The sequence below is a fragment of the Bos mutus genome, chromosome 19 (assembly GCF_027580195.1).
Source record: "Bos mutus isolate GX-2022 chromosome 19, NWIPB_WYAK_1.1, whole genome shotgun sequence".
NCBI lineage: Eukaryota > Metazoa > Chordata > Mammalia > Artiodactyla > Bovidae > Bos > Bos mutus.
The window spans coordinates 35,793,718-35,821,530 of record NC_091635.1 but is presented as its reverse complement, the minus strand read 5'-3'; the positions used below and the strand labels follow the sequence as shown (position 1 = coordinate 35,821,530).

Sequence of the window (27,813 nt, the reverse complement as noted above, 5' to 3'; positions counted from 1 at the left end):
CTTGTGCCCTCAGGCCAAGCGGTCTGGGAGCGTCGCGCGAGTAGCCACAGACGCCGGAAGGCTGCCTGGAGCTTGGTTTCACGAAAGGTCGGTGCGGCCCAAGGCCCTGCTGTCCCGCCTCCACTCTGACCGGGAGCAGCGGCCATTCGGCGTTGGGGCTTGGCGGGGAGCTGGACCCCAGGTCTCTCAGAAGCCGCGGAGCCCCAGGGCACCCGCTCGGCTTGGGAAGAGCAGAGGTGGAAAGGGAAAGGAAAGCCAAGTGCTTAAAAGGAGATCTGAACGGACCCAGAATTTCCTGGTTGTGACAGCAGCCTTGGTGCAGTGGGCCAGATTTTAGTCTCAGGACTGCAACCTGCAACCCCTAGACGGTGAGCCTTTGCCAAAATATTTGCTTGGAAACCCCAAATTTGACTTGAAGCAGTGTTTTTTTGGAGGCCTTGTGAAGGACTTGCATTTATCTTTACACTATAATTTACACCTTTCCAAGATTTCTTAACACTTGCTGAAAATTGAGTATGCAAATCTTTAATTAAGGAAGCAAAGTAACTTCCACAATTTAAGTGACTATTCATTTGGGTTTCTCAGAGGTTTGTATTTGTTAAAAAAAAAAAAAAAAGAGAGAGAGAGAAAGGAACAATTCTCTAGTGCCTTACCTCTCTTGATACCAGAACATCTCTTATGTTTATGATCGGTGAAAATGCTCTTGTCTCTAGTTAATGATTCCACCCAAATGTTAACTGTGATCTTAGATCACCTTGTCATACTGCCCTTCCATTTTCAACCAGTTTGATAACACCTCCTCAGACTCTGTATCTTCTCTAGTATGGTATCTTGTCTTTTCTGTTGACTGGAGGTCAGTCTTTGACCTTCAACACAGACTTTTTGGGAAATTCAGGTTATATCCTTTTAAAAACTAATAATGCTTGAAACATTTCACAATGTTTAAGTAATGACAGTTTTTATTTTGTTGCATATTTTCTTTTCCAATTAGCAGAATTCTCAGTTTCTGAAATTAGTCTCAGCCCAGGAAAGAATTGTGGATATCTAAGGAGAAGGCAATGACACCCCACTCCAGTACTCTCGCCTGGAAAATCCCATGGACGGAGGAGCCTGGTAGGCTGCAGTCATGGGGTCGCTGGGAGTCGACTTCACTTTCACTTTTCTCTTTCATGCATTGGAGAAGGAAATGGCAACCCACTCCAGTGTTCTTGCCTGGAGAATCCCAGGGACAGGGGAGCCTGGTGGGCTGCCGTCTCTGGGGTCGCAGAGTCGGACATGACTGAAGCGACTTAGCAGCGGCAGCATCAGGAGATATTGATGTCTTGAGAGGCACTTATTCAGAGAGGGATAAATCTGTATGTGCAACTTAGGGGTGAATGTTTAGGAATGCAATCTCAAAAATGTTGTGCAAGGGGCTCTCCTTAATGCCTTAAATTCTGTTCTATTCAGATTTAGACCTTCCTCAGTTATCCCTTGGTACATTGCTTTTTCAGGTGCTGTTTTTACATGCCTTACTGGCTTCTCTCCAGGTGCTGTCACTCTGACGGCATCATTCTTGTGCATTTTCTAATACTGTTACGCATCCCCTTCATTGTTTGTTTTTTGAAGAGGTACCTGTCCATTCTCTCATTTAAGCTCCGATCAGTCTCCAGATACTGTGGTAGTATAGTGGACAAAGCCTAAGTTCTATATCTGACCATCTCATTAATAACTTCTGTATCTTTAGGTTAATCACATAACCTCTCTAGTTCTAAACTTGCTTATCTTTAAATGAGAAGGTTAAAGTTCTACATCTTTAAAACATTTTTTTTCAGCTTTCAGAGTCTTTGCCTATTGAGCCAGCTTCTTTCCTACCACTTCTGCCTCTATTTATCTCTACTGCACTGGCTTATTATTTTCCCAGATTTCAAGACTGTAAACATGCATTCTAATTTTAGTAAGGTTATTTTTTTTTAAATCCTGAGTGCAGTTCCCCAGCACAGAAAATGTTTTTATAAATTTTTTATTCCCCTCAGATATGAAGACCAGAGCAGATACCAAAGAGATCAGTAGAATATACTTTTGAGTGAGCAGCAACATTTCTGTCATCATTGAAAGGCTCAGAGGAGTTGTGTCCAAAGAATATTTATTTGAAGGAATCTGTGAATTTGAGGCCAAGATAGAAAAGCGAAAAGAGAACTCTATAGGCAAAATTTCAACAACAACAAAAAAATCTTTTGCCCAAACCAGTGGTTTTTAGCCAATAATAGTTGCCCATGAAAACTATCTTGTGAGGAAAATGGGCATACTTTTAATGAATTTGAGAGAAGTTTTGATCAAAGATCTAAACTTATCCCAAAACATATTATTTGTTCAGAAGAAAAACTACATATACTTGATCCAATTGGGAAAAATGTCAAATGGAATTTATCTCCAGTTAAAAGTCAAAGAACTTCTAAAAAGAAAGCATAATTGTAGTGACTTTGGAAAAAAATTTCAGTGACCGTTCAAACTTTTTTTTTATCAAGAATTCATATTGGTGAAAAACCTCATAAGTGTGAAGACTGTGGAAAAGCATTTATCCAGAATTCATGTCTTACTGAATATCAGAGAACTTATACTGGAGAAAAACCCTGTAAATTTGTAGGAAAGCATTCACTGTAAATTCATCTGTTCAGCATCAGAGAATTCACACTGGGGAGAAACCTTATATATGTAATGAATATAGGAAAACCTTCAGTGACTACTCATCCTTTATTCAACATCAAAGAAGTCACAGTGGGGAGAAACCCTATGAATGCCTTGATTGTGGGAAGTCCTTCACTGATATCTCATCTCTTACACAACATCAGAAAATTTACATGGAAGTGAAACCCTGTAAGTGTAGTGATTGTGGGAAGGCATTCAGATGAAGTGCACACCTTACCCAACACCAGAGAATTCATACTGGGGAAAAGCTTTATTAATGTAATGAATGTGGAAAAGCATTCAGTGCCCACTCAGTGTTTACACAACACCAAAGGATTCACACTGGAGAAAACCCCCATACATGCAGTGAATGTGGGAAGGACTTCCCTGAAAACTCATCCCTTACTGAAGATCACTGAATTCATACTGGAGAGAAACCTTATGAACACAGCAAATGTGGTAAAGCATTTAGCCAGAGCACTCATCTTACTCAACATCAGACTTCATACTGGAGAGAAACCCTTTAAATGTGAGACGTGGAAAAGCATCTGGTAACAGTTCAATCCTGATCAGACATCAGCAGCTTCACACATTAGTCATCTTAATGATACTGTTTCGTGGACTACTCTATCCTTTCATGATCCACTCTTTACATTTTGGTCATATGTCTCTTACCCATGCCACCCACTCTTCTGCTTACAATTAGAATCTAGGAATGTTGTACTCCTGGGATAAAGTGAAACACTGGGTAATATTTTAGGTTTCCCATACTGACACTGTTTTGTTAGGTGCATAGAGATTTAGACTATTTTCTTGGAGAATTAGCCCATTTATCATTATTTAATGCCCCTTCTTATCCCTTGCCTGGAAAATCCCATGGACAGAGTAGCCTGATAGGCTGCAGTCCACGGGGTCAGAGTTGGACATGACTGAGCAATTTTACTTTCACTTTCTTTCTTTCTTATCCCTTAGTATCTTCCCTGAAGTCTGCTTTGTCTGAAATTTATAAAAGGTAAGTCGGCTTGCTTTTGGTTAGTGTTAGCATGGCATGTCTTTCTCCACCTCTGTACTTTTAACACGTTTGTTAGTTTTCTATGCTTTGTATTTGTTGTTTCTATCTTCCTTCTTCTGCCATCTCTGGTTTTAACTGAGCATTTTACGATTCCATTTCTCTCTTGTAGGACATTAACTATATGTTTTTTAAACAGTTTAGTCGTTATCTTAGAGCTTGCAGTATACATTTTTAAATTAAGTGCACATTTAAAGAAGAAGGCGACGGCACCCCACTCCAGTACTCTTGCCTGGAAAATCCCATGGACAGAGGAGCCTGGTAGGCTGCAGTCCATGGGGTTGCTGAGGGTCGGACACGACTGAGCAACATCACTTTCACTTTTCACTTTCATGCATTGGGGAAGGAAATGGCAACCCACTCCAGTGTTCTTGCCTGGAGAATCCCAGGGACGGGGGAGCCTGGTGGGCTGCCGTCTATGGGGTCGCACAGAGTCGGACACGACTGAAGCGACTTAGCAGCACCAACAGCACATTTAAATAAAAAGATCCTGCTGCACACGTAGCACAGGTAACTTACATCAGAGTATTCCCACCCTTTGTGGTATTGCCGTCATTTATTTCACTTATACATATGCTATGATCACCCAGTATGTTGTCATTATTATTGTTTTTAATAAACAATTATCTTTGAGAATAAGAAAATATTTTTTTATCCTTCTAAAATTTCTCACTGGTGCTATTCATGTCTTGATGTAGATCTAAGTTTCTGAACTAAATAAATTTTCTTCTGCTAGAAGAACTTTTTTTTTGGCCATGCCACGCAACATGTGGGATCTTAGTTCCCTGACCAAGCATTGAACCTGTACCCTCTTCTGTGGAAGCACAGAGCCTTAACCACTGGACCACCGGGGAAGTGTCTGGCAGTTTTATTCTTATATAAGTATCCCTTTGAACTGGTTTTAACATCTGATTGGTTCCCTTATTAATTGTAAGTTGAATAGAATCTTTGATATGCATACTTTGCATTTACACGCCATGATCTTACCTTAGAAAGAAAAACCTGTTGAAATTCACATAACAAAATTAACCATTTTAAAGTGATTCAGTAGAAAATAGTACATTCACAATGTTATACAATCACCACATGGATCTAGTTCTATAACATTTTTATCACCCCAAACTAAAACCCCTTATCCATTAAATAGTAACTTTCATTCCCTCCTTCCCCACCCCAGCAAAGCACCAGTCTGCTTTTTTTCTCTTGGCTTCACCAGTTCTGGGTATTTCATGTAATGGAATCATACCATATATGATCTTTCCTATCTGACTTATTTTCACTTGGCACATTTCAAGGTTCCTCCTCACCACAGTATATATCGGCATTCCTAACATGGTTCTTTTCTAGCATTTACTGTAAGTGTGGTCAAGGATCGGTTCTCAAAGCGTAGTGCATGGGTCAGCAGCATCTGCATCACCTGAGAACGTATTAGAAATTAAAATTCACTGGAACTGTAAGATTAAATTTCACAGAAACTCTGGGGGTGGGGCCAGCAATCCATGTTGGAACACGCCTTACAGGTGATTCGCAGGTGTGCTAAGTGAGAAACCCCTTAGTCAAAACACAATTAAGATACAGCCTGTCACCAACCCCAAATCAGGAAGAATCCAGGGGGAAAAGCCAACCAGTTGCAATGTACAAAATGTCTTCTCATTGCTTAAAAACAGGATTAGAAAGGTAACATGATTTTGAAAGAAAAAAGGTAATTATCTGTGGCTTTTTGTTATAAACAGTAAAAGAATTGAAAAAAGAAATGATCTTTTAAAGTATGAGTTTTATTCTCCAGGTTTTCTTAAATACCACAAATTAGTGCTTTTATTGCAGCTATATCCAGAAGCTGAAAACAATTTAAAATATGTTCTTTTATCATACATTTAACACTTGTAAGAGACAGAATGGAACGGTATGAATTTTAGAGATGAGTTTTTCGATTCAATAAAAAGCATATGGAAATTACAGAAATAATGACTGAAAGCATAAATCATATAGAAATAAAAGGGTGAAAGGTGTTTCATTAAAAAGTCCCTTGTTACCTCTCTTGCTGGTTAGTAACCTAATGAAAGCAGTAAGGCAAGTATTCTCTGTATTAAAACCAAGTGGTTCTATCCTTTCCATGCAGCTTTAGGTCAGAAAGGGCGGGGGCGGGGGGGGGGGGCAGGATTTTAGGTTCTAAACATCCCAAATATTTTACTGCCTTAGGCTAATGGATCTTTTTAACACTAAGAAATTGGTAGTAATTCTTGTTTGCTTGGACAGAAAAAACAAAAAAATGGATGAGCAGTTAACCAAATCAAGTGGGATTTAGTCACTGGGGCACACTTAAAGTGGCCCCAAATGAGAACACACAAAAAGCTTAGTCTGAAGGTATGTTAAAATAAAAGCAAAGGAGAGGAGCACTTGAGATCTTTATAGCAACATATTTGGCCAAATAGTCAAGGTTTGGCACGTACGAGGGGAATGAGTCCCTAGAAAGATGAAGTTAGTGAAAAGATATTCAAATTAGTTCCAATTCAGTTTACAAACTAACAATACAAAATGATTTTATTTTCCATCCTTTCCATTGAAAAGAAAATTAAAAACCATATTCTTAGTGCTAATGTTTCTGAGCTTGGCATATTTTTGGTTAGTTTTTAAAGATGTGTTGTGTGCTGTGCTTAAGTCGCTCAGTCATCCAACTCTGTCCATGGGGATTCTCCAGGCAATACTACTGGAGTGGGTTGCCATGCCCTCCAGGGGATCTTCCCAACCCAGGTCTCCCACATTGCAGGCAGATTCTTTACCATCTAAGCTATATGTGATAACAAATGTTATTAATGTGGCCAATACATTAAATTTCTAAAGAATAAAATTAGATTGATATTGTTATTATTCACTGATGACTCAACAAAAATAACAGAGATTCTACAATTGTTCCCAGCCCTGGGATCATGAAATAGAATAATTTAGTGACCATTAAATGGAAAATGGAATTATGAAAACTGTTGTTTCCAGAATGTCTTTCCCCTCCCCTCTTCACTTGTATTAAGAAAAAAAGACCTTTTACTTTCTTTAGATACATTTTAAATAACCTAACCTTTTCCATTTTCTCTGAAATCAAATTTTAAAACTTCTAAAATTTGCTCATAGTAAGTGATCTCAGATGTTTCTTTTGACAATAAAACTACTTCTGTTTAATAATAGTTTTTTAAAAACTGTCAAGACTATCTCATTTGCCAAGAGGGTGCCCTGAAGTCTTTTGGGGTCATTTTTAATGCATTTTAGCTTGTTACCTAGTGTGCATATAATGGAATTCTCTCCTATGAGGAGAGAATGAAATTGGAGCACTGATGAGGTAATTAGACATGGTTAAAGCCACAAGGAGTTAGAAAAATGACTGTGTATTAAACTTAGTCAATACAGTTAGTTCAACAACTGGCCAAGTCAGGGAAAGGGAAAATACTGCGATTCAAACAGCCTGACTCAAAAAAATAAAAAAAGAGTCTATAGCCTACCAGATAGCTCTGTACACAATCTAGAGACTTTCTGCCACAATACTAAAATACAGATTCTTCACAAATCACAACTTTATCCCAAATGTTCTTACAGGTTCTATGTTGCTTTTAAATTCTACTAAATAATCAATAGCTTTACAACAAAATTTATTTTATTTTAAAAAACACATTTGAATCACTATCCCACAAAATGTTTAGAAACACGGTAACCATGGAAAGTAAACGTGCATAGACTGCTTTTATTATAATAATTACGGTTGTTAGCTGAATGAAAACAAATTGTAGCTAAAAAGGTTTCAAATGACAGAAAAATGTATTTAGGTAAGTTATGACAATTTTTTGAGTACTCAGATGATGAAATGTATTGTGTATTTCTGCACCAAATGCAAAGTTAACAATGAAATTAAGGTACTAAAAGGTCAAAAGGGGCCTCAAACATATTCACTATCTTTTAAATTTTAGACAAAAGAGCTGAGAATAGAAAAGAAAAAAAAAAACAAAACCCAACATATACACCATAAAAGTCTTTCTTTTTTAATGACTTCCAATTTTAACTCTTTTCTAAAAGCATTAAGGGCATGGAGACCCTTATTGTAGATTATGTATCATCTCCTCTTTGGCTATGAGGTGTGTGGTTTTGTTTACTAGAGACATCAATGAGTTCAGTTTCTGAGACCAGTCATTTAATAAATTATTTGGATCCTTGGGTCTCTGGAAGTTGATAATTCCTGCCAACCTGTCTACTTTAGCAAAGATGGTCTTGTTGACTACTAGATTTGAGAGAAAAGCCTCTGACTCCTGCAAGAGAGAAAGACAAGTTGGTTTAAGACATGATAATTTAGATAATAAAATTTAAGGAAAGCATTTTCTAATTATCTTCACTCAAGAATATGCAGGGCTAAAATTCATTATTAACAGTTAGAAATTGATTTCCTGCAATAATGTACTTACCTTACTGAGAGTCTAGGGCTCAGTCTGAATCTCCCCACAAACTTAATACTGTGGGTACTGTTCAAGAGCCTTTGTCAACAGCAACTTGGTCTACCTTCTACAATGTTTCCCAACAAAAGCAGTATTATACAGTTTGTTTCCAGAAATACTGGTTAGAATATATGCTCTGCCACTTGCTAACTAGGTAGCCAAGGAAAGGCACTTTACTTCTAAGGCCTCTGGCGGCCTTGTCCAGAAACGAGAAGAGTTAATGAACTAACCAAGGATCAAGCCCTCTAACCCAAACTATTCCAAGATTCTTCGTTTGCAGTTAAACTGTCAGGATACCTCCTGTTGACTATACACTTTGCCTAACTCCTATCTCTTTGGTGGTGTATATTTTACCAACATGAAACCCAGACCTGAATACAATATTCCCCTAACATGTCCTAGCAACTTTCCAGGGGAACTGCAGTCAAGTCTCCCTCATATGGTTTATTTCTACAGTTCACTTTTTGAACCTAGATGTATTTATTATAGAAATATATACTTTAGATTCAGATTAATCAGTGTAAAACTAACATATTTAAATAGAGATGTTAAGTAGTATAATATTCACATAACTATAACTTGGTATTTAGGCTACTCTTTGGTGTTCAAGATAGCTTGGGGAAACCTTCTATCACCTAAACTTAAAATAATAAAATGAAGTTGATTTGCTCACTCAATTTTTACAAGTCAATTGATTTTCAAAATGAATGGTTACAAACAATGGTATTTACTACTTACATCAACAGACAGATCCAGAAGCTGCGCCATCCTCTTCATTGTTATCCTCGTGTAATACTTGGCCATTATTCTAATATTCTGAGGAAAGAAGGGTGGGCGTGGTGGACACAGCTGTCAGTAAAGCCAGAAGCTCATTTGTTTTCCTATCCAAGTAGGTTTAATTAAAACGTCAAGACTCAGAGCTTTTATTCTGCTGTAGTCTGCCACTGGAATGAAGCCAGTTCTAAATGTCCACAACAAAACTAAATATTTCAATATTTTGGCTTCTGCAGTTATTTTTAAGTTATTCTGAGTGCACTCCACAACTCTTTTAAAATACATATAGTTAAAACACAGGCTTAGCTAAATTAGTTGTTAAAAGTTGTAACTGTACTAAAATATTTTTGCTAAATGTAAGAATTGAATGTTAAGTTTTTCTAACTATGATACAAATGTTTAAAAGGCTAAAATTTTAAAAAGATCATCTCAAAATACTATCATCACTGTAACTACATAAAGATAACCTGGATTAAATTTCCCAATTTTCACTGGAAGTGATGCTAAAATTAGAGGTGCCCTTTGAGTATTCTTAATGTTAACCTTACTAACAAGGAGCCACACTCACAAGGAAAAATGAGCTCATCTTTGAAGAAGCTGCACTTCCTCCCATCACTAATCAGGGTCGATGGCAACACCAACCTCTCAGGAAGAATAAGAATCACTCAAGACTTCCTGCTTTTCCTTCATCCTCTCATCAATGACCAAACTCGATTGTCTGTCTTCTTTAAAATAGTTAATTCCATTCCATCCACTCAATTCAAGCCCCCAAAGCCCCTCTCACTTAGCTAGTCTTCTTATCTCCAGTCTTTTCTCTCTCCAAATTCACTCTTCACACTTACTCCCAGAGGAATCGCTATAAAATACAAGCTGGTCATTATCCTCTCAGCTTTTACTACTGGATGTACAAACTTTGTTATGACCAAGACCTTTTCCGTATCTCCAAAGCCCTTTCTCACTGAGCCCTTTCCTTGGAGGTCCCCAAGTTCCCCGGCTGGTCTGCCTCTGTGACCCAGCACAGACTAACCCATCTGCCTACAGGGACGGCCCTCCCGTCCTGCCCACTGAACCTACATACCCTTCTCACAAATCTTACCTCACCCATCAATTCCTGTAAGTCCAGCTTGACCATTCTACCTGGTGGAACCAATCAACTTTCTCCTTATGCTCCCCTCTCATCCATGTATACTTGTACCATAATACATAATTTATAAGTGCCTCTTGCACTGTGATACATTTTTAAACATTTGGAAGGTAGAGAGCATGTCTTATTCTCCCATGTGTCCCAGCACTCTGTACAGTGTAGCACACAGAAGGCTCACAACTTTTGTTCTGTGAATGAAGGTTGACATAATTCAATTTGTAGTGACACCCAAGAAGATCAGAGGTTGGGTTTAAAACATGTTACCTGTTTCCAAAACTACCAAGTCAGTACTAGTGAGAAACCACCCCCATCCATCCATCCCTCACATTCTTAAGAAATTCCTTCTGCTTTATTTACTATAAAAGTTTGTATTCCTGAGGGGTGCTCTCAAAATGCAGCATGGTAACACGTAGATATCTTTTTTGAAAAGCTAAAAAGGTGGGGGAAAAATGACAAGGGGATAAGATAATTCTGATGTGCTTGGGAAATAAGACAATAAATATCTGAACAACAAACTTACATCACTACCACACTAGGCATAGGGGAAAAAAAAAAGAATCCTGAAGTGAAGAATTAAAGATATAACATCTAAAAGAAACATTTGAGAAATAAAATTTTAAGCTCAAATTTGCCAAAGTTTGCTTCTAAATTGTTATTTACAACATGCCAGATCCTTACATGTTCAACAACTCTGTTTTTCAAGTCTTTCCACCTTTTTTCACCTTCCTCTGTATAACCAAAAACGTCAGTTGCAGGACTCTCTAAAGAACCTTTTCTTAATTCCATTCCATAGTCTTCAACAAGTGTGGACCAGCGCATCAACTCCATTGTGGTAAAAAGCTTTAAAAGATCCCTGTAAATTACAGAAAACTTACTATTCCAAATCTGTAAAGATTGCATTTCATCTAATAGCAAATTTTAAAATATCAAAGATGATTTTTTAGAAAGCTTTGTAGAACAAGACACGAGGTGATTATTATTTATTTTACCAACTTTGCTACCATTTTTCCCACAGTAATTCTGAAAGTGCCTTCTCCTACTTATCATTCTGCTCTCTCCTATATTATATTTGCGAATTGCTGGACTAACTGACTGTAAACTTACTAATGAAACAGATAAAAGAAGAAGCGCATAAAGCCCATGTCTGCTTTATATAACAGATTTTCAGAAGCATGTACTTCTAAAAATCACAAAGCCCCAAACATTTACTATGATAAAACTGACTGAATAGTTAAACAAGATCTGCTCAAGTGAGCTTGAAATAAAAACTTCTTCTTGATAAGTGGCTTAGAATAGAGTATGTTATAATCTCATTACGTTAATTTCTAATGTAGTCCTAACAACAACAACAAAACCACTTTACTTTCCCTGAGTTTATTCTCTAATATGATCTATCAGCCATCAATTAAGAAGCATACACTTGTTAACCAGTCTTTCAAAATAGTACTTCTACTGAGACATACTACACTAATTATAAAAGTACTTACTTGTATTTAGGGATTTCTTCTAACTTCTTGTCACCGCTTATTCGGTGAACCAAGTCTGACTGTTCATTGTCAAAAGGAGCCAAGATAACATAAAGGACAACACTTTTCAGGGCCTAAAAAAGTTGTGCAATTCAACAGAATATAGGCAAGATTAGAAACAAAATGAAAACTCTGGCAGAAAGTGAAAATTCATGGAATAATTGTATACAGTCATCTTTAATAGTATATTCAAAAGTCTTAGGGGAAAAATCTTACCAGATTGATCTTTTCATAGGGCTTTTTGGTAATATTTACTTTTCATAAAACTATTATAAAACAAATACAGTGAATCTTTGTAATGTGAATTACTACCTGGGTTGGCTTTTTTTTTTTAATTGAAGTTTAGTGATCTAGTTAGTGTTTGTTTCAGGTATTTGAGAAGGAAATGGTAACACACTCCAGTATTCTTGCCTGGAAAATCCTGTGACAGAGGAGCCAAGCGGGATACAGTGCATGGGGTCACAGAGTCGGACATAACCGAGCGCCTGAGCACGATTTCAGTTACAGAGCAAAGTGATTCAGTTATATATATAATATATGTATTATTTTCCAGTTTCCTTTCCATTGTAGGTTATTACAAGATATTGAATATAGCTCCCTATGCTATATGATATATCCTTGTTTATTTTATATATAGTGGTTGTATCTGTTAATCTCATACTCCTAAATTATTATCCCTCCCCCAAACATTTTAAAAAATAAATGTATAAAAGAAAAAGTCCTTATAACAAGTTAGCAATAAAAAGGTGGAATCCACATGTACACTGTTCACAAGTTTTACAAAATAATTTTCCAAAGTAATGCTGGATCTTTATCTATGACCCCAGTTAGAAGGTAATGGCTGCACATGTCTTAAATAGTAAGCCTACACTTCTTCAAAGGTCATAAATAGAGTATTGCCACAGTTCATCTGAGTCAGTAATGCTAAAGTGAACTATCAACACAATGAACAGAAAGCAGACCACACACCTGCATGTAATTACTGAAGTTAAAATTATTTCAAAATAAATTAAAAATGCAAATTCTTTCTGATAAGTTTCAACATCAAGTTTAAGACTCTATCTTAAAAAAAAGAATATATTCTTACCTGTTGCCACTTTTCACTTTCTGCCTGTATACAGGGTGTATCATAGATTGCTCTGTAGTGCTTACAAATAGACAAATACGATCCTTCATGCTGATCCAGCTGAATCATTAAGTTATAGTATTTCAACTTTAATTTCTGTAAAATATCGACAAAATGGGGTTTATGGATTTTTTCCCAAACATTTTCAAAGTAAATTTACAGTAAGAGATAGGCTTACCTCTGTATTTTCTTCCTGGAAAAATTTGGTGTTAATTTTTTTGCTGATGATTTGTGTACGAATGTAATCCTTCACTGCTAGGCAGAGCCGCATTTGCTCCAAAATAAATTCCACTCGCTCTTTCTTTTCCATTGACCCATAGGTTTCCACCTACCAGAGTAAATCCCCAAGTTTATAATGTTTAGTAATAGTTTACAATTGCAACAAAGTTAAACAGTCATTAAAAATTCACACTTGATAAATAATAAGAAACTTCATGCATATTGGGAGAGTGCTGCTGATGATATAAAAAGCTAGTTTCCTTCAGGAAATTACAATTAAAAAAAATTATTATACAGTAAAATGGATGTTTTCCTCTTGGTGTAAAGTTCTATAAATTTTAACACATGTACAGATTTCTGCAGTCACCATTACAATCAAAACCTAGAACAGTTCCATTACCTGAATAACTCTGATGTACCCCTTCAGTCACACACTGCCCCTACTCATAACCCGACAACCAATGATCTCTCCTCCAACACTACAGAGTTGTCCTTTCAAGAATGTCAAATATGCAACCTTTTGAGACTATCTTTGTTTACTCAGCATAATGCTTTAAATAAGATTCATTCAAGCTGTTGTGTAAATCAAACGGTTCAATCCTTTCTATGACTAAGTAGTATTCCACTGCATAGATGAACCCCAGTTTACCCATTCCCCTGCTGAAAAACATCTGGGCTGATTCCATCTTTTTCCTATCATAAATAAAGCTACTCTGAACATTAGCGAAAGAGTTTTGTGAACATAAGTTTTTCTCTCTTGGGTACCCAAGGATAGGTTTGCTAGGTTATACAATAAACATAAGTTTAACTTTATAAGAAACCTCCACCCTGTTTTCCAGAGTGGCTGCACCATTTTGCATTCTTATCAGCGATCTGTGAGAATTCCAGTTGCTCTGCATCGCCACCCACTCTTTGTGCTATCAGTTTTTAATTTTAGCTATTCTAATAGACCCTGAAGCTGGGAAAGATTGAAGGAGGAGGAGAAGGGGACAACAGTGGATGAGATGGTTGGATGGCATCACCGACTCAATGGACATGAGTTTGAGTAAACTTAGGGAGCTGGTGATGGACAGGGAGGCCTGGCGTGCTGCAGTCCATGGGGTTGCAAAGAGTCGGACACAACTGAGCGACTGAACTGAACTGAATAGGCATGTAGTGGTATCTCATCATGGTTTTAATTTGCATTTTCCTAACGGCTAATGAAGAAATGACAATTCTAAATATGAAAAAGATGTCAGTAGCAAGCTAACTATATAATAGTTGAAACTATTACATAAAAAAGAGGCATCAGTCTTTTTAAAATTCAGATAACAAGTCCGATGTGACCCCTTATGGATGTAGAAGTAGATATACATGATACAAGAGAATCAATTATATCAAGTACTGTGAAAAAGTTCCTAATATAATATCTGGCACACATACACTATAAATGATTTATAAAATCTAGAATGACACTTTTACAAAGTAGACTGAAGTAAGGCTATTGTTATTCCTATAATTTGGTCTAAAATTTTTTTATTTCACTGCTTCTCCTTTGTAAATTCTAAAACTAGTTATTCAACACTGCGCTAAGCACTCTACATACACCAATTCTCCTTTGTAATTTCTTAAGGAAAGTAAACACACACACAGTGAACCATTAATGTTTCATTTCTACATCTTCACTCACTCTCTCTGTGTCAATTACTTTGAAGCAAATCTCAGACAATAAATATTTCAATGTGGTATCTCTAAAAGATAAACCCTGAAAAAAATTCTTACATAAAAATTCTTTGTATCATTAAATATCTAGTCACTCTACAATAGTCTCATTTACTTTTTAATCAACTCAGAATCCAAGTAAGGCTCATACTTTGCAATCTATAGATATGTTTCTTATGTCTCTTTTTTTCCTTGCCATTTATTTGTTGAAGAAATCAAGTCAATCATCCTATAGTTCCCTAGAGTCTGGAGTTTGTGGAGTGCATTCCTGTGGTATCATTTAACTGGCTCCTCTGTCCCTGGTTTGTGGAGTGCATTCCTGTGGTATCATTTAACTGGCTCCTCTGTCCCTGGTATACCTTAAAAACTAGTAGTTAAACATTTGTATAATTGAGATTAATTTTGGGGGCACAGATACTTCACAAGGGATGTTGAATCATGAGGCATGTAATTCTCCTGCTTGGAAAAGAGTTTGAAGACAAAACTATGCAGAGAATAAAAAGATCAGTGGTTGCCAAGGGTTAGGGAAAGGAAGGGATAAACAGGCAGAGCCAGAGGATCTTCACAAGCAGTGAAACTGTTCTGTACGACACTGTCGACATGATGGTGGAGACCTGCCATTATGTTTGGCAAGTCTATAGAGTGGGCAACCCCAAGAGTAAACCCTAACGTAAAACTATGCTCTCCGGGTGCTAACGACGTATCAGTGCAGGGTCAATGACGTAACAAGGTACCACTCTGATTTGGGATGCTGATACAGTGGAGGTTGTGTGTGGTGTGAGGCAGTGGATACATGGGGAATCTCTGTATTTCCCACTCAGTTTGCTGTGAACCTAAAACTGCTTTAAAAAATAAAGTCTTTTAATTGAAAAGAAAAACGTGTGTTGGGGGGGTGGGCGACTTGAAGTCAAACTGAATTAGTGTGAATCCAAACTCAACCGCTTCTGGACAGTGACTATAGTTACTTAACTCCTTTGACTCAGTAGCCTAGAAACTGACCACCAATCAGATATTCATTAAAAATGAAGCCAGTGATTAATGGTAAATTTCTAAGGCACAGCGAGATGTACATGAATTACTGGTTTAAGTTCTAAAGAGAATTGAAATGTTCAAATAATAGCATAAAGTTAAGACTAATTTGTTGATCTTAAGTTTTCAGTTGGGGCCATAATTACACAATTTCCAGCTGCTTGAATAACCTCACACACCACAGTACTCACTCTTAATCTTGGTGGTTCAGAAAAAAGCAATAAGGTGCCCAAAAAAGCAATTATAAGAAAATACTGCTGACTGAATAGAAAATTTTACATACCCTAAAATGCAGCTCCTTACCTGTAACTCTTGTAAAATGGAGGCTGCCTCTTTGACATCACCGTTTTGTTCTTTTATTGTGGCTAACGTTTTCGTCAGCCGAGCACGCTCAATTTCAACATAAATCTACAAATACAAGAAATTCATATTATCCAAATTCCTACAGAAACATGTTAAAATTGAAACGGCAAAACTGAACTATCATCAAACAAGGTATTTCTCTGCAGCTGTCATGCACTTATCTTCCTCATATGAACATTTTACATTTCACACTCACATAATTTTAAAGAAGACATCTCTATAAAACATTATCCATATTTTTCAGCTTCCATTTGAGAACCTAAGCAGGAAACCACTGTGCTTAACAAATAACAGGGCCAAACAGCAAAGACAGTGCCACAGAATGGCACAGCCACAGAAAGCACCTTTAAAAGAATTATTTGAAAAATAACACTCTGCAAAGAGCACAGGCAGTCCAGTAACTGTAATTCAACCAATACTCTCATTCTGACTTGTTTAAATGCAAGGCTACTTTCTCTAAAAATATCTGATCTTGTAAACTATTAAAAGCTACTAGCATTTTTCATAGCTATATGTAATGTTCAGTTTATAATTTCCAACAAATGAAGCATTAAAAATATAACTGTAGCCTAACAGAGGCTAGGGGACTAACCTTCATGCTCATGCTTGTTGACCTGCTTAGCCTTTTCTCTGCAACAACCCCTTTCCCCACTCACTCCCAAAACCTTCTCTCAAATGATAACAAAATGCTTACAGTTTCCTAAATGTATGAAGCATTTCTCACTTGCTATCTCTGCATATAATTTCCCCTATATCTAAAATGTCCATCTCCCTACATCCTGGCCCAATAGAACTTGTATTCATTCTTTTTTGGATGCCACTTCACAGCATGGGGGATGATCTTAGTTCCCTGACAAGGGATTGAACTTGCGCCCCTTGCAGTGGAAGCATGGAGTCTTAATCACTGGACGCCATGGAAGTCCCAGAATTAGTATTCATTCTTAAAAAGCCAGGTGAGCCACCATCAACTCTTTTGAGGCTTTCCTGAGGTCCGCAGCCAGTCAATCCTCACCTCTGTGCTGCAGGGACACTGCTGCTGTCGTGCCCAGCACAGTGACTGTTTCTACGACTCACTTCTTTTGACGTTAAGATCAGTGTCCTGCCTGTTTTGCACCTCGCACAATACAGCCAGGTGCTCAATAAACATTTAATGAACTAAACTGTCAGAGAGGTAATAAGTTAGATACAAAACTAAGTTTTTGTCTTCAAACCATAAAAATCTACCTAGGAAGAAATGTATCTACCACAGTCACCATTTCATGCTTGCCCTTTTTAGAGAAACACAGACTGGGTTGCGGGGCGGGGGGGTATCAAAAAAAAATACAGATGCATTTTAAAGAGAGTGAAATTTTGAAAGCTAACCTCACACCGCAACACTCTATGAAACCTCTGCTACACCAAACAAAGATTTCTCAAGCATATCTAGGTGACGTGAAGAAATAACCTTATGTTTAATATCAGCAAATGTAAAATTGGGATAAGATGACTAATTTTTAGAAAAATCTGGATATACTAAGATTGTCACTTATATTCACTGGCATGTGGGAAGACACTAGATGTACAAAGGTATGGGTTAGATTAAGGTGATGGCATTTTGTGCATTTGATCTCAAAAGTACATACATGTGTACTTAAAATGTTTAAATACATAAGTATCTCTGAATACAGGTAAGACAGTACTTATCTCACTGTGAGTTATACTAATAGAAAACTCACCTTTCCTTCTGTAACCATTCGTAGAGTATCAATTAATCGAAGTTTGATGGGAAGATCTGTGATTTCTTCAACGTAAGTACAGCACTGTTGAACCATTTTTGCAACAGCCTAAAATAAAAAAATCCATTCACAAGTTAAATTCATTCCTCACACAGGAAAAGGAAATATTTTATTTATGGAAGTGCTGTGGTCAAATCTGGTCTCCCAAAAAACTATATATTGCAATGCCTATATATAAAAAAAACCCTCCCTTAGCTAAGAAGTACTGAATACTCAGTAACAAATCAATAAAGGATAGGAAAACTTCAGTCACAACGACTTTACCCCCTTGATAACTGGTGAGCTGATCACACAGAAGGCCAGGTGAGAGGGGCATGTCTGGCCATGTCCAGCAGAAGGCTGCCTAGTTAGTTTTCTTGCAGCCAAGAAGAAAAGTATGGAAGAAGCGGCAACAGACTAAAGGTGTGGGGAAGAGAAAACCACAATTTCACAGTAGCAGTGATAGCAACGAAGCCATGAAAAAGGGTCAGTGGCAGAAGCAGAAGATAAAACAGTTCCATCATCTGGGTGGAGAGAAGGAGCCACAGCCAGCCATGCTCACCCCAATAAAATGTGACATTGAAAAGCATAGCATCTCTTGCCCATAGTTCCCAGACAAGTAATACAAGCAGGCTAGACTATATTTTTTCCAGCTCTAAGAGTCTATGATCTACGTCAGGGGTCAGCTAACCTCTTCTGTATATTTTTATTAACATTTACACAGTAAGTATTTTAGACTTTATGGGCCAAAGGGTCTCTGTAGCAACAATTCTGCTCTGTCTTGTAACTCCACAGATACATGACAGATGGGTGTGGCTCGGCCCCCAAAATTTATTTACAAAGGTGGCAGGGAGAATTTGGTCCTTGGTCCATAGTTTGCCAACCCCTAATCTAGATTCTAAATGGCACAGCATAACCATTGATAACACTTATCAAGACTCTTGTCATCAGGAAAATGTTATATTCAGCATATTTAAAGATAGCAGAAAAGTAAACAAAATATCTTGCCTCAAAAATAAGATAAATACTAAGTGTCAAATAAAAGACATGATTAACTAAATTATAATTAATCAACTTGATGGTTTATAACACAGCCATTTAAAATAACTATGAAGGAGCTACATGGAACTAGAAAAGAGCTGCATCAACATTCTCAAAGCAATTTTGTAAAAATATGCAACTACATAAAGACTAGAAGAAAAAAAATAAAAGCAATTGTCATGAGAATATGGACAGAATTTTTTAAAACTCTCTAAATGCTGTAATGTTGACTTAACATTATTAGGTTTAAAATAGATTCATAGAAAGGTTTTCTTTTTCTAAAAGTCCTTATTCAAATTTGAATGTATTTATTTTCGACCAATCTTGAACTCACTTGTTTTAACTGACTCCGTCTTTTTGACAAAAGCATAATATTTTCATTAAGTAAATCCCATTCTTTAGCCTCATAGCACATCTTCACTATTGCAACCAAGATACGGGATGTGGACACCATATCAGAAGCCTGTGAGAATGAAAATACACTTTAAGTTAATGGAACAATGTCAAATGAAATTAATGGCAATTGAGGTTTTCATTATAATCTACTCACAGTTCGGGTCTGTTTTTCCAAAGAGAGAAGGGTTTCAATGACTTCTTGAAGTCTTCCTTCCTAAAACAAAAGGTAAATGAACAATAAAAACACCACCACCAACGCAAAGCCACATAATTTAGTCTAACATAGGCATTTCTGAAACAGTAAAGACAAAGTCAATAGTCTATCTTAGAGGACAGAGACCACCTGCACAGTGTTGTGTTTTTTCTCCCTTTCATGATACTGCCTGCTTCTCTAGAGGGTTCCAGAAGTCAGTGGTTCCCAACTTGGGGCCTACAAGCTATTTTTAACATTTCAAAATGCCTAGGAGAAATGGAATCTAGTAAAGCGATGATTTAACATCCAAGAAAAACAACAAGTCTTTGTTTTGGATTCTAATTCATCATTTCAGAGTGGTAACACCTGTTTATCTTGTTCTGAACAGAGACTCTTAACTGGCAGCCACCTGTGCCTTAAATTCATCAAAAATATTTTAAAACACAGAGCTCTGAGGAGAAATAAAAAGGGTATTTGGTGGTAAAAAGATAGGAAACCCTGGTTTAATTTTTAAATGACTTTAGAAATAAAGTGTGCTTAAAGAAAATGAAGTCCACCTGAGATTACCACTTGGTAATGCATGCTATACCAAGTAATACCAATGCAAGTAATACCCACTTGGTATGCATGCTATACCAAGTCATGAACTGATAGTAACCTCTGTCTCATGTAAAAACAAAACATTCAAAAAAAAAAAAAACACAAAACATTCTCCCTGGGGCATACATTAAGAAATGAGAATAATAAAATTCAAATAATATAAACCTAGATAATCATACACCAGGACTAAAATAAGCCATCATATTAGGAAACACACATTTTGGTAAAAACAAGACCAACCCACAACACAGAGACTGCATTTATTTAAGGTAATGATATTAATAACACTGAATAAACTAGAAGTGATGAGGAGGGTTTCATTTATAAACTGCTTTTCTAACCGTAAGGAAATTTATTTTTATGTTAATGACATTCACAGATGATGCATGAGTACTATCCCCTTTTCTTCTTTTATTGGCTGTGCTGGGTCTTGGCTGCTGTGCAGGCTTTTCTCTAGCTGTGGCGAGCAGGCGTCTCACTGCAATGGCTTCTCTTGTCTTGGAGCACGGGCTCTAGAGTGCTCGAACTTCAGTAGCTGTAGCACGTGGTTCCTAGGCGCTAAAGCACAGGCTCAAGGGGTGTGGTCCACTGGCTTAGTTGCTCTGTGGAATCTTCCTGGATCAGAGATGGAAACCACGTCTCCTGCATTGGCAGGCGGAGTCTTTACCTCTAAGCCACCAGGGAAGCCAGAGTACTACTCTTACTGATGAAGGAAAGAAACTAAACAATTTGTGAATTAAGGGCACAAATAATGTTTAAACTTTTCAAAATGTTGTTTCCATATTTTCCATATGAATTTTCCATGCAACACAGAAAATGTACTGTATAGCCACTGTATGAATTTACTAATTCAATCTGAAACATATACAATTACTAACATTTTAACAAAGTTTCCTATGCAAAAGGGAGACCAGCTCTGAAAGCTATATAGGCTCATGTACATTTATTGTACACAATAAATGCTGGCTAAATGCTTCTGTCCATCAGAGCAGAAGAACAAAGAACAGGGCTATAAATTCTCCAAAGCTAAAGGCCAATAAATCATAAAAATCAAAGAATCTAAACCTGTGTTGTTCAAGGGTCAACTGTAGTTTCCACAGGGAAATGGTTACTATTTGGCAACAAAACGCAGTGCAAGAACAGCTAAAATGCAAAGTATTGTTTACTAATGGTACCCTCCTGTCACTTTTGTAATTACCATTAGTCACACGACTGATTCACAGAATAGAGTTTACCACATGTGGTATTTTAATTCAAAAATACGGGTTTTAAAGAACTGTGCCATATATAGGAAGGAATCACACACCATTCTAGGGCTGAGGTCTACCGGTATCAATGGGACATTAAATGTCACTGTCACCGTCTCAGAAGGGCACTCTTTGATACTGCTCTCTAAAGTCAGCAGTCACTCAGCACCCCCTGTAACACTCCAGCCCGCTGACTTTGCGGTCTGCAATGACTCTGTGGACAAAGACCGGCACCTACCTGAACTAAAGGATACTGGCCCTAGATAAGATAACGTATCAAAAGAATGATTTCAATAAGCTCAGATTCCTGCATCTTCCCCTACAAAGAAAAAATCTAAAACCATTAACTTGACCTGTCTGTTTTGGTGATTAGAAATAATCATTTGATGTTCAACTACATGTTTGATTTTCTTTTTTTCCCCAGCCAAAACTCCTATACGTTCTAATTCCTCCCTTAACTTTTTGGAACAGGCTCTCAGAGATATCTGAGTGGCTGCCTTCCTGGGCGACAGTCCTCAGGAATGCCCCAAATTAAGAAATAATTCTCAACTTAAAGGCTGTGCATTTTTTTTCAGCTGATAACCCCAAACTCTTTTCCATCTTCATGTTCACCGTCTAATTTCACTAGAATGTACTCAGTAAGAGCAGGGGGCTGTGTCTGTACTGTTCGCCACTAGCTCAGTGCTCGGCACCTACCCAAACTTACAGTGGTGTTTCTGAAGGCATGCTGGTGCACCCCTTTACACCTGTACATAGTTATTAATATCCATGTCTCCAAAGTGTTTTGTAAGTTCTTTTAGGGCTAGACCTTGTTTGATTGGGGCTTCCCTGGTGGCTCAGAGAGTAAAGAACCTGTCTGTAAAGCAGGAGACCTGGGTTCGATTCCTGGGTTGGGAAGATCCCCTGGAGAAGGAAATGGCAACCCATTCCAGTATTCTTGCCTGGAGAATTCCATGGACAGAGGAGCCTGGTGGGCTACAGTCCATGGGGTTGCAAAGAGTCGGACACAACTCAGTGACTAACACCTGTCTGATTGGGGCTTCCCAGGTGGCTCAGTGGTAAAGGATTTGCCTGCCAATGCAGGAAACACGGGAAACTCAGGTTCAATCCCTGGATCAGGAAAATCCCCTGGAGAAGCAAATGGCAACCCACTCCAGTCTGGAAAATCCCATGGACAGAGGAGCCTGGCAGGCTACAATCCCGTGAGATCTTAAAAGAGTTGGACACATATACCCTTGTTTGATTGTATACCTTGCAGCAACTTGCGCATAGCATATGTCGAATGAACCCACGTTGACCTGAACTATTCATTTGATCTCGGCTTACAATTCCTGATTCTTACTGTTACAGTAAGCAGAATGTGACAAATTATATAGCTGACAATTCAGTGCTGAGGGACACTATCATCAATTTCATTAAATGCAGCTCCCAATTCTCAAACCATCCCACTTTTCACCCAATCTTCCACGTTCAATCCTATGGCTAAACATCTTCCTCCTCCTTTTCCTCTCTATTCACATGTCATCCTTGCAATCCTACCTCCTCGATGCTGCCTTTCAGTGCAGAGGAACAAGACGGTTAGAGCTACCAAAAGCAACCTGTTAGAACATGTGACTCTTATGACTCTGTTTTCTCATTAAAATAATCCTTGTCAGTGAGGTAAATGACTAAGGAATTTGTTCAGCATCAATACATGCTGGGGATCTGCACGCTCTATATGTTTGTGTCCTTTAACTCCTAAATGACCTGATCTTTTAATGTCTCCTTAAACAACCCAAATAAGAAAAGGCTAATAACATGTTAACCACAAATAACTGAAGTGAAATGCCAATCTAATGCTTTTAAATGACCTATTTCTTGAAGAGGTTTTTGTCCAAGCCACTGATAATCAAGTAAACTCTCTCATTTCACCTCCTCTTTATTTTTAGTATTAACCATGAGAAGAAGTTGCAGGTAACCAAAAGAAATGAAAAGACATTAAGAGGAGGGAGAAACAAAGGATATATTTAATTTAGGAATGCAAGTAGTCCCTAAACACCCAGGTGTCAAATACACAGTGATCCAAAAGTGGGACGCGGTAGGAGGGGAACCTTCTACAGCCAGAACTGTTAAACGCTATATCTCCACAGTTCAGAAAAGGCCCTCCCAGACTAATTTTTAAGTCCTGAATGAAAGAGTGAAACAACAACGATTATCACAAACTAGTATCACTTTTATTATCTAACCAATCTCATATAGGGTCCTCAAACACCAATCACAGAAGCAGTAGAATGTAAGGTTTAAAACAGGCTCTGCAGGGACTTCCCTGGCAGTCCAGTGGTTAAGATTCCATGCTTCCATTGGGGGCAGGGGTTCAGTCCAGGGGAACTAAGATCCTGAGTGGCCAAAATACAAAACAAAAACAAACAAAAAACCCGGGCAGGCTCTGAAGCCAGTCTCCTTGAGTCGAAATTCCAGATCTACCACTGTCTTACTTCAGGCAAGACACTTACCCTCTCTGACCCTCAATTTTCTCTTCGGTGATATGAGCGTAATAATAGTTCCTACCGCAGAGAGTCGGTGTAAGGATTGAAGCAATACCCATGAAGGTATGCCTGAACGTTCAGATGTATGAATGTTACCATCAACATAACAGCTAACATTATTAGTTACTGTTGTTGCTTGCTGAGTGAGTGTTAGGACACAGAAACACAATTGTACTAGGTCACAACTGTAAGAGATACAAAAGGCCTAGATCTGGCAATTTTACCACCTGGGTTTAGACTTCAGTTGGACTTTTGAAGGCTTCTGCTGTATGTGGTTTTCTCACCTGATACATTCTTATTCTCTACACACATAATCTTTTATCTTAAGTTGCCTTCCATATTTATAAAATGTCTTAAACACAGACATGACAGTCTCTTAAAGAAGCCATGGGACATAGCAAAAAGAACACTTGTTACCTGTTGCCAGGAGACCTCAGCTCGACCTGACTCTTCTCTAGACCTTGGATAACTGCTGAATCTACCTGAGCCTTAGTTTTCTCTGAAGTGAAGATAACAAAACTTCCTTCAGTTTTATTAATGGGTTCACAATGAAAAACAAAAGAATGTATGCTAGGGCTTCCCTGGTGGAGCTGTGGTCAAGAATCCACCTGCCAGTGCAGCAGACATGGCTTCGGTCCCGGATCTGGGAAGATCCCACATGCCGCAGAGCAGCTGAGCTGAAGAGCCGCTACTACTGAGCCTGTGCTCCAGAGCCCGGGAGCTGCAACCACTGAAGCCCATGGGCTCCAGAGCCCATGCTGGGCAACAAGAGAAGCCACCGCAGTGAGAAGTCAGCACACTGCAACTAGAGAGTAGCTGCCGCTCTCTGCAACTGAAAGAAAAGCCCACACAGCTACGAAGAGCCAGCACAGCCAAAAAATATATATAATAAAATTATATTAAAGAATGTATGTTAAAATATTCCATGCATTCCAATGCAGAAATGTAGTGCTTTAAGTTTTTCATGATTAGCAGAATGCTTAGAATATAAAATGATGAATAAAAAGCAAAACAGAGAAACATACCCTAAAGAAAACTAAGACAACTATCTTATCCAAAAGTTGAAAACTGTGGTCTGTATTAAAAGAAGCCTTCTACCCTCCATGCCCCAGCCCTCTTCCCCTGTCCCACCTCCCCACAAAGAAAATTCACATCTACACTTTGTTGTGTTCAACAGGCACAGTGGCTTAAAAGAAACACCAAAATGGCTCTAATTTTTTAAGTTTAACAGGTCCCAACATTCCCGGCTTCAAACATATCCATCAACTTGATACCTAAAAAAAATCAGTTGGCATTTGAGTTTGCAAATCTATTCAACTATCTTGAACATAACCACAATGTTGTAAATAAATGCCATACACTGACCACTAAAACAACTGTAGCAGCAACATTATTTTTTTCTTACTGGCTTATAAGCGATTAGAGAGCAAGAGTTTTATCCATTCATCTTGATACTCTCCACAGTGTCTAGCACTGACTGGGTCTTGCACACAGTAGGCTATTAGAAGAGACTGGTAAGGGGAAGGTTTTCTTTCACACTCATCTTAGTTCTACGAATAGCTGTACTCCTTTAAAGCAATTAGCTTCTTCTTTATGGACACTATAATTCCAAAGAGGTGGTTTTGGGGCTGACTCTGGACTGAACATATGTTTTGTTTCATCTATGTGGTATTGCCTCAAACAGTGCTTCAAAGCAGTTTAGTGTCCAGTTTCTACATACAGAGCCAATTCATACAAAAGCCCATACTCTGGTCACTCCCACAAATAAGCAGAGTTGACAGGCTTGGCCTTCACCCTCCGTTGGCAAAGCTGAACCTAAGTGCAGAGTTCCTGCCCGCTTTCCCAGTGCAGGTGCTCAGAAGTTCCGCTTTTCACCACACTTTGCTCACGGGGCAGGACAGCTCAGTGGGAGCAGAAACTCTAGAGTCAGCGTGCCTGGGTCCGTATCCTGGATCCATCACTCTACTATCGGTACGACTCTGGAGCGTGTGACTTAACCTCCCCTAGACTGTTTTCCTGTCTGTGAAATACGAATGATAACAATGTGGACCTCACAGGGCTATGGTGAGGATCAAATGAGTAATCGGTGTAAACAAACACTTAGAAGAGGACCTGGCACTGCAGAAAGCACTCAGTAAACGTCAGCGGTTATCTGCCCGGCTCTGGAGGTGTCTTGAGTTTTCCAACGTCTATGTAACTGGTGATGTTTCTTTACACTAGCAGCTAGAAAGCTCAGAGATGAATCTGTGGTTCCCTTCCCCTTACGGTACTAAACCTAGGAAATACAGGTCTATCAACTTCATCATCTTTTCCTACCCCTGACTTTTCTAAAGCCCTACTACATTCTTTTTTTGGGAACAAGGGAAGCATTAAAAGGGTTCTTTCTAAAAACTAAAGGTGAAGTATTATTTGACACTCCTCCTGCCCCTGAATTTATTGTTTTAATGTACTTAGATAGAAAGCTCCATAATAGACAAAACAACTCTATTAGTGAATGCATCCCAGATGAACTGGGATAAATGACTGTGGATAGATTGATCAAAGAACTTCAGGAGGCCTGAGCATAATCCTTAACAACCTCCTATAATGGAACTGATGCAACAACCATCCAAACCCTAGTCAGGCAAAGTGAAAGTCACTCAGTCGTGTCCTACTCTTTGTGACCCCATGGACTATACAGTCCATGGAATTCTCCAGGCCAGAATATTGGAGTGGGTAGCCTTTCCCTTCTCCAGGGGATCTTCCCAACCCAGGGATCGAAACCAGGTCTCCTGCATTGCAGGCGGATTCTTTACCAGCTGAGCCACAAGGGAAGCCCTCGTCAGGCAAACCTAGGTTTAAATCCCTGGTTCCACCTATTACTAACTGTAACCATCGACAGACAACTCTGAGCCTTGGTTTCTTTACACACATACACAAAGTTGGCTGACACACAGTAGTGGGGACATGATAAATGCTTGGATCAAGTAAAATTTCTATTTCATGGGAGATAAGGAGTTGGGCTAAACTACAGTTCAAGACCTCCGCTAATCATGTTATTCTGTACTTCGGTGCCTATTTGTCTTTACTCGCCAAGTTCCCGCTCCTAGGATGACTCCTCCCCATTCCAGAATTACTCATTCTTCAAGATATAATACAAACGTCAGCTTCTCTGAAAAATCCTTCTTTAAACCATCAGTAAGAACGAACAATTTCCTTCTGTTTTTCAGTAACACTTTCATACTCATATGGCACTCACGAGCGTGTGCGACTCGTCTAATTCGTTGTGTACACGAACTCCTTAAGGACAGGGGTCCTGAATTAATCCCCTTCGTACTATCACTTTTCCGTCCCTTCTCCTGGCCAAAGGCCAAGCACATCGCCACGATCCGTCCGCAACTTAACAAGAGAAACTGACTGGGCAAGAGCAATAGAACTAAACTCTCTGATCCACCGTGAATGCTGAAGCCGCCTTAAACCCTGAGGAACTACTAAAGAAAACTGGAAACGGTATCCACGAAAAGGCAAAGAATACTACTGGAGCCCCAACTTCTACGGGAATGAAGTGACCATCTGTCCTGGGGAGGGTCTGGGAAGCTGGAAGTACTACGGTACTCCCACTGCGGGGTCTTCCTGGTCAGGCAGACCTGGGATGTCCTGCTTATGCAGGCCTAACTCGGGCCGGACAGACAACAGCGGGATGCGCGCTCCAGCCTGGAGGCCCCCTGAGGCCTAAGCAAGCTTGGCGCCGTGACTCAGCCCCTGGCGCCCGCCAACAGCCAGCCGGCCTCCCCTCACCTTGGCCAGCTTCTCGCACTCGGGCAGTCGCTGATCCACTGTGGCGCTGTAGTCCACCTCCATCTTGACGATGCGCCCATCAGCCCGCTCCGAGCCGCCGTCCGCCATGGTCCCCGCCTGAGCGTCCCTTGACGTCCCCCTGCTTCGGCCACCACTCGTCACCCACACCGGAAGCCGCCGGCGCACCCGC

General features: G+C 38.9%; 1 protein-coding gene and 1 long non-coding RNA gene across 5 annotated transcripts; one reads left to right on the top strand and one right to left on the bottom strand.

Moving 5' to 3' along the window:
- Positions 1–25,283, top strand: LOC138992124 (uncharacterized). 4 transcript variants are annotated; one of them, XR_011468016.1, is made up of 4 exons: positions 1–368; positions 995–1,113; positions 3,640–3,679; positions 24,274–25,283. It is a non-coding gene; the product is annotated as an uncharacterized lncRNA (long non-coding RNA). The 4 variants fall into 4 exon arrangements; XR_011468015.1 differs by having other exon boundaries at positions 22,405–25,283; XR_011468013.1 differs by having other exon boundaries at positions 22,369–25,283.
- PSMD12 (proteasome 26S subunit, non-ATPase 12) lies at positions 5,491–27,813 on the bottom strand. The gene is made up of 11 exons (XM_005887769.3): positions 27,624–27,813; positions 19,436–19,495; positions 19,220–19,348; positions 17,806–17,913; positions 16,031–16,135; positions 12,957–13,106; positions 12,740–12,874; positions 11,614–11,726; positions 10,805–10,979; positions 8,947–9,024; positions 5,491–8,025 (listed from the first exon to the last, which is right to left on the bottom strand). The coding sequence occupies exons 1-11, from the start codon at positions 27,729–27,731 to the stop codon at positions 7,816–7,818; spliced, it is 1,371 nt and encodes a 456-aa protein (XP_005887831.1). The 5' UTR covers positions 27,732–27,813; the 3' UTR covers positions 5,491–7,815.

Coding starts and splice junctions, on each gene's coding strand:
- PSMD12 (XM_005887769.3), bottom strand. CDS start 27,731: ATGGCGGACGGCGGCTCGGAGCGGGCTGATGGGCGCATCGTCAAGATG. Junction 19,349..19,435: donor TGGAAAAACAGACCCGAACT/GTGAGTAGATTA, acceptor TCATTCTCACAG/GCTTCTGATATGGTGTCCAC. Junction 11,727..12,739: donor AAAGTGAAAAGTGGCAACAG/GTAAGAATATAT, acceptor CAACTTTTTTAG/GCCCTGAAAAGTGTTGTCCT.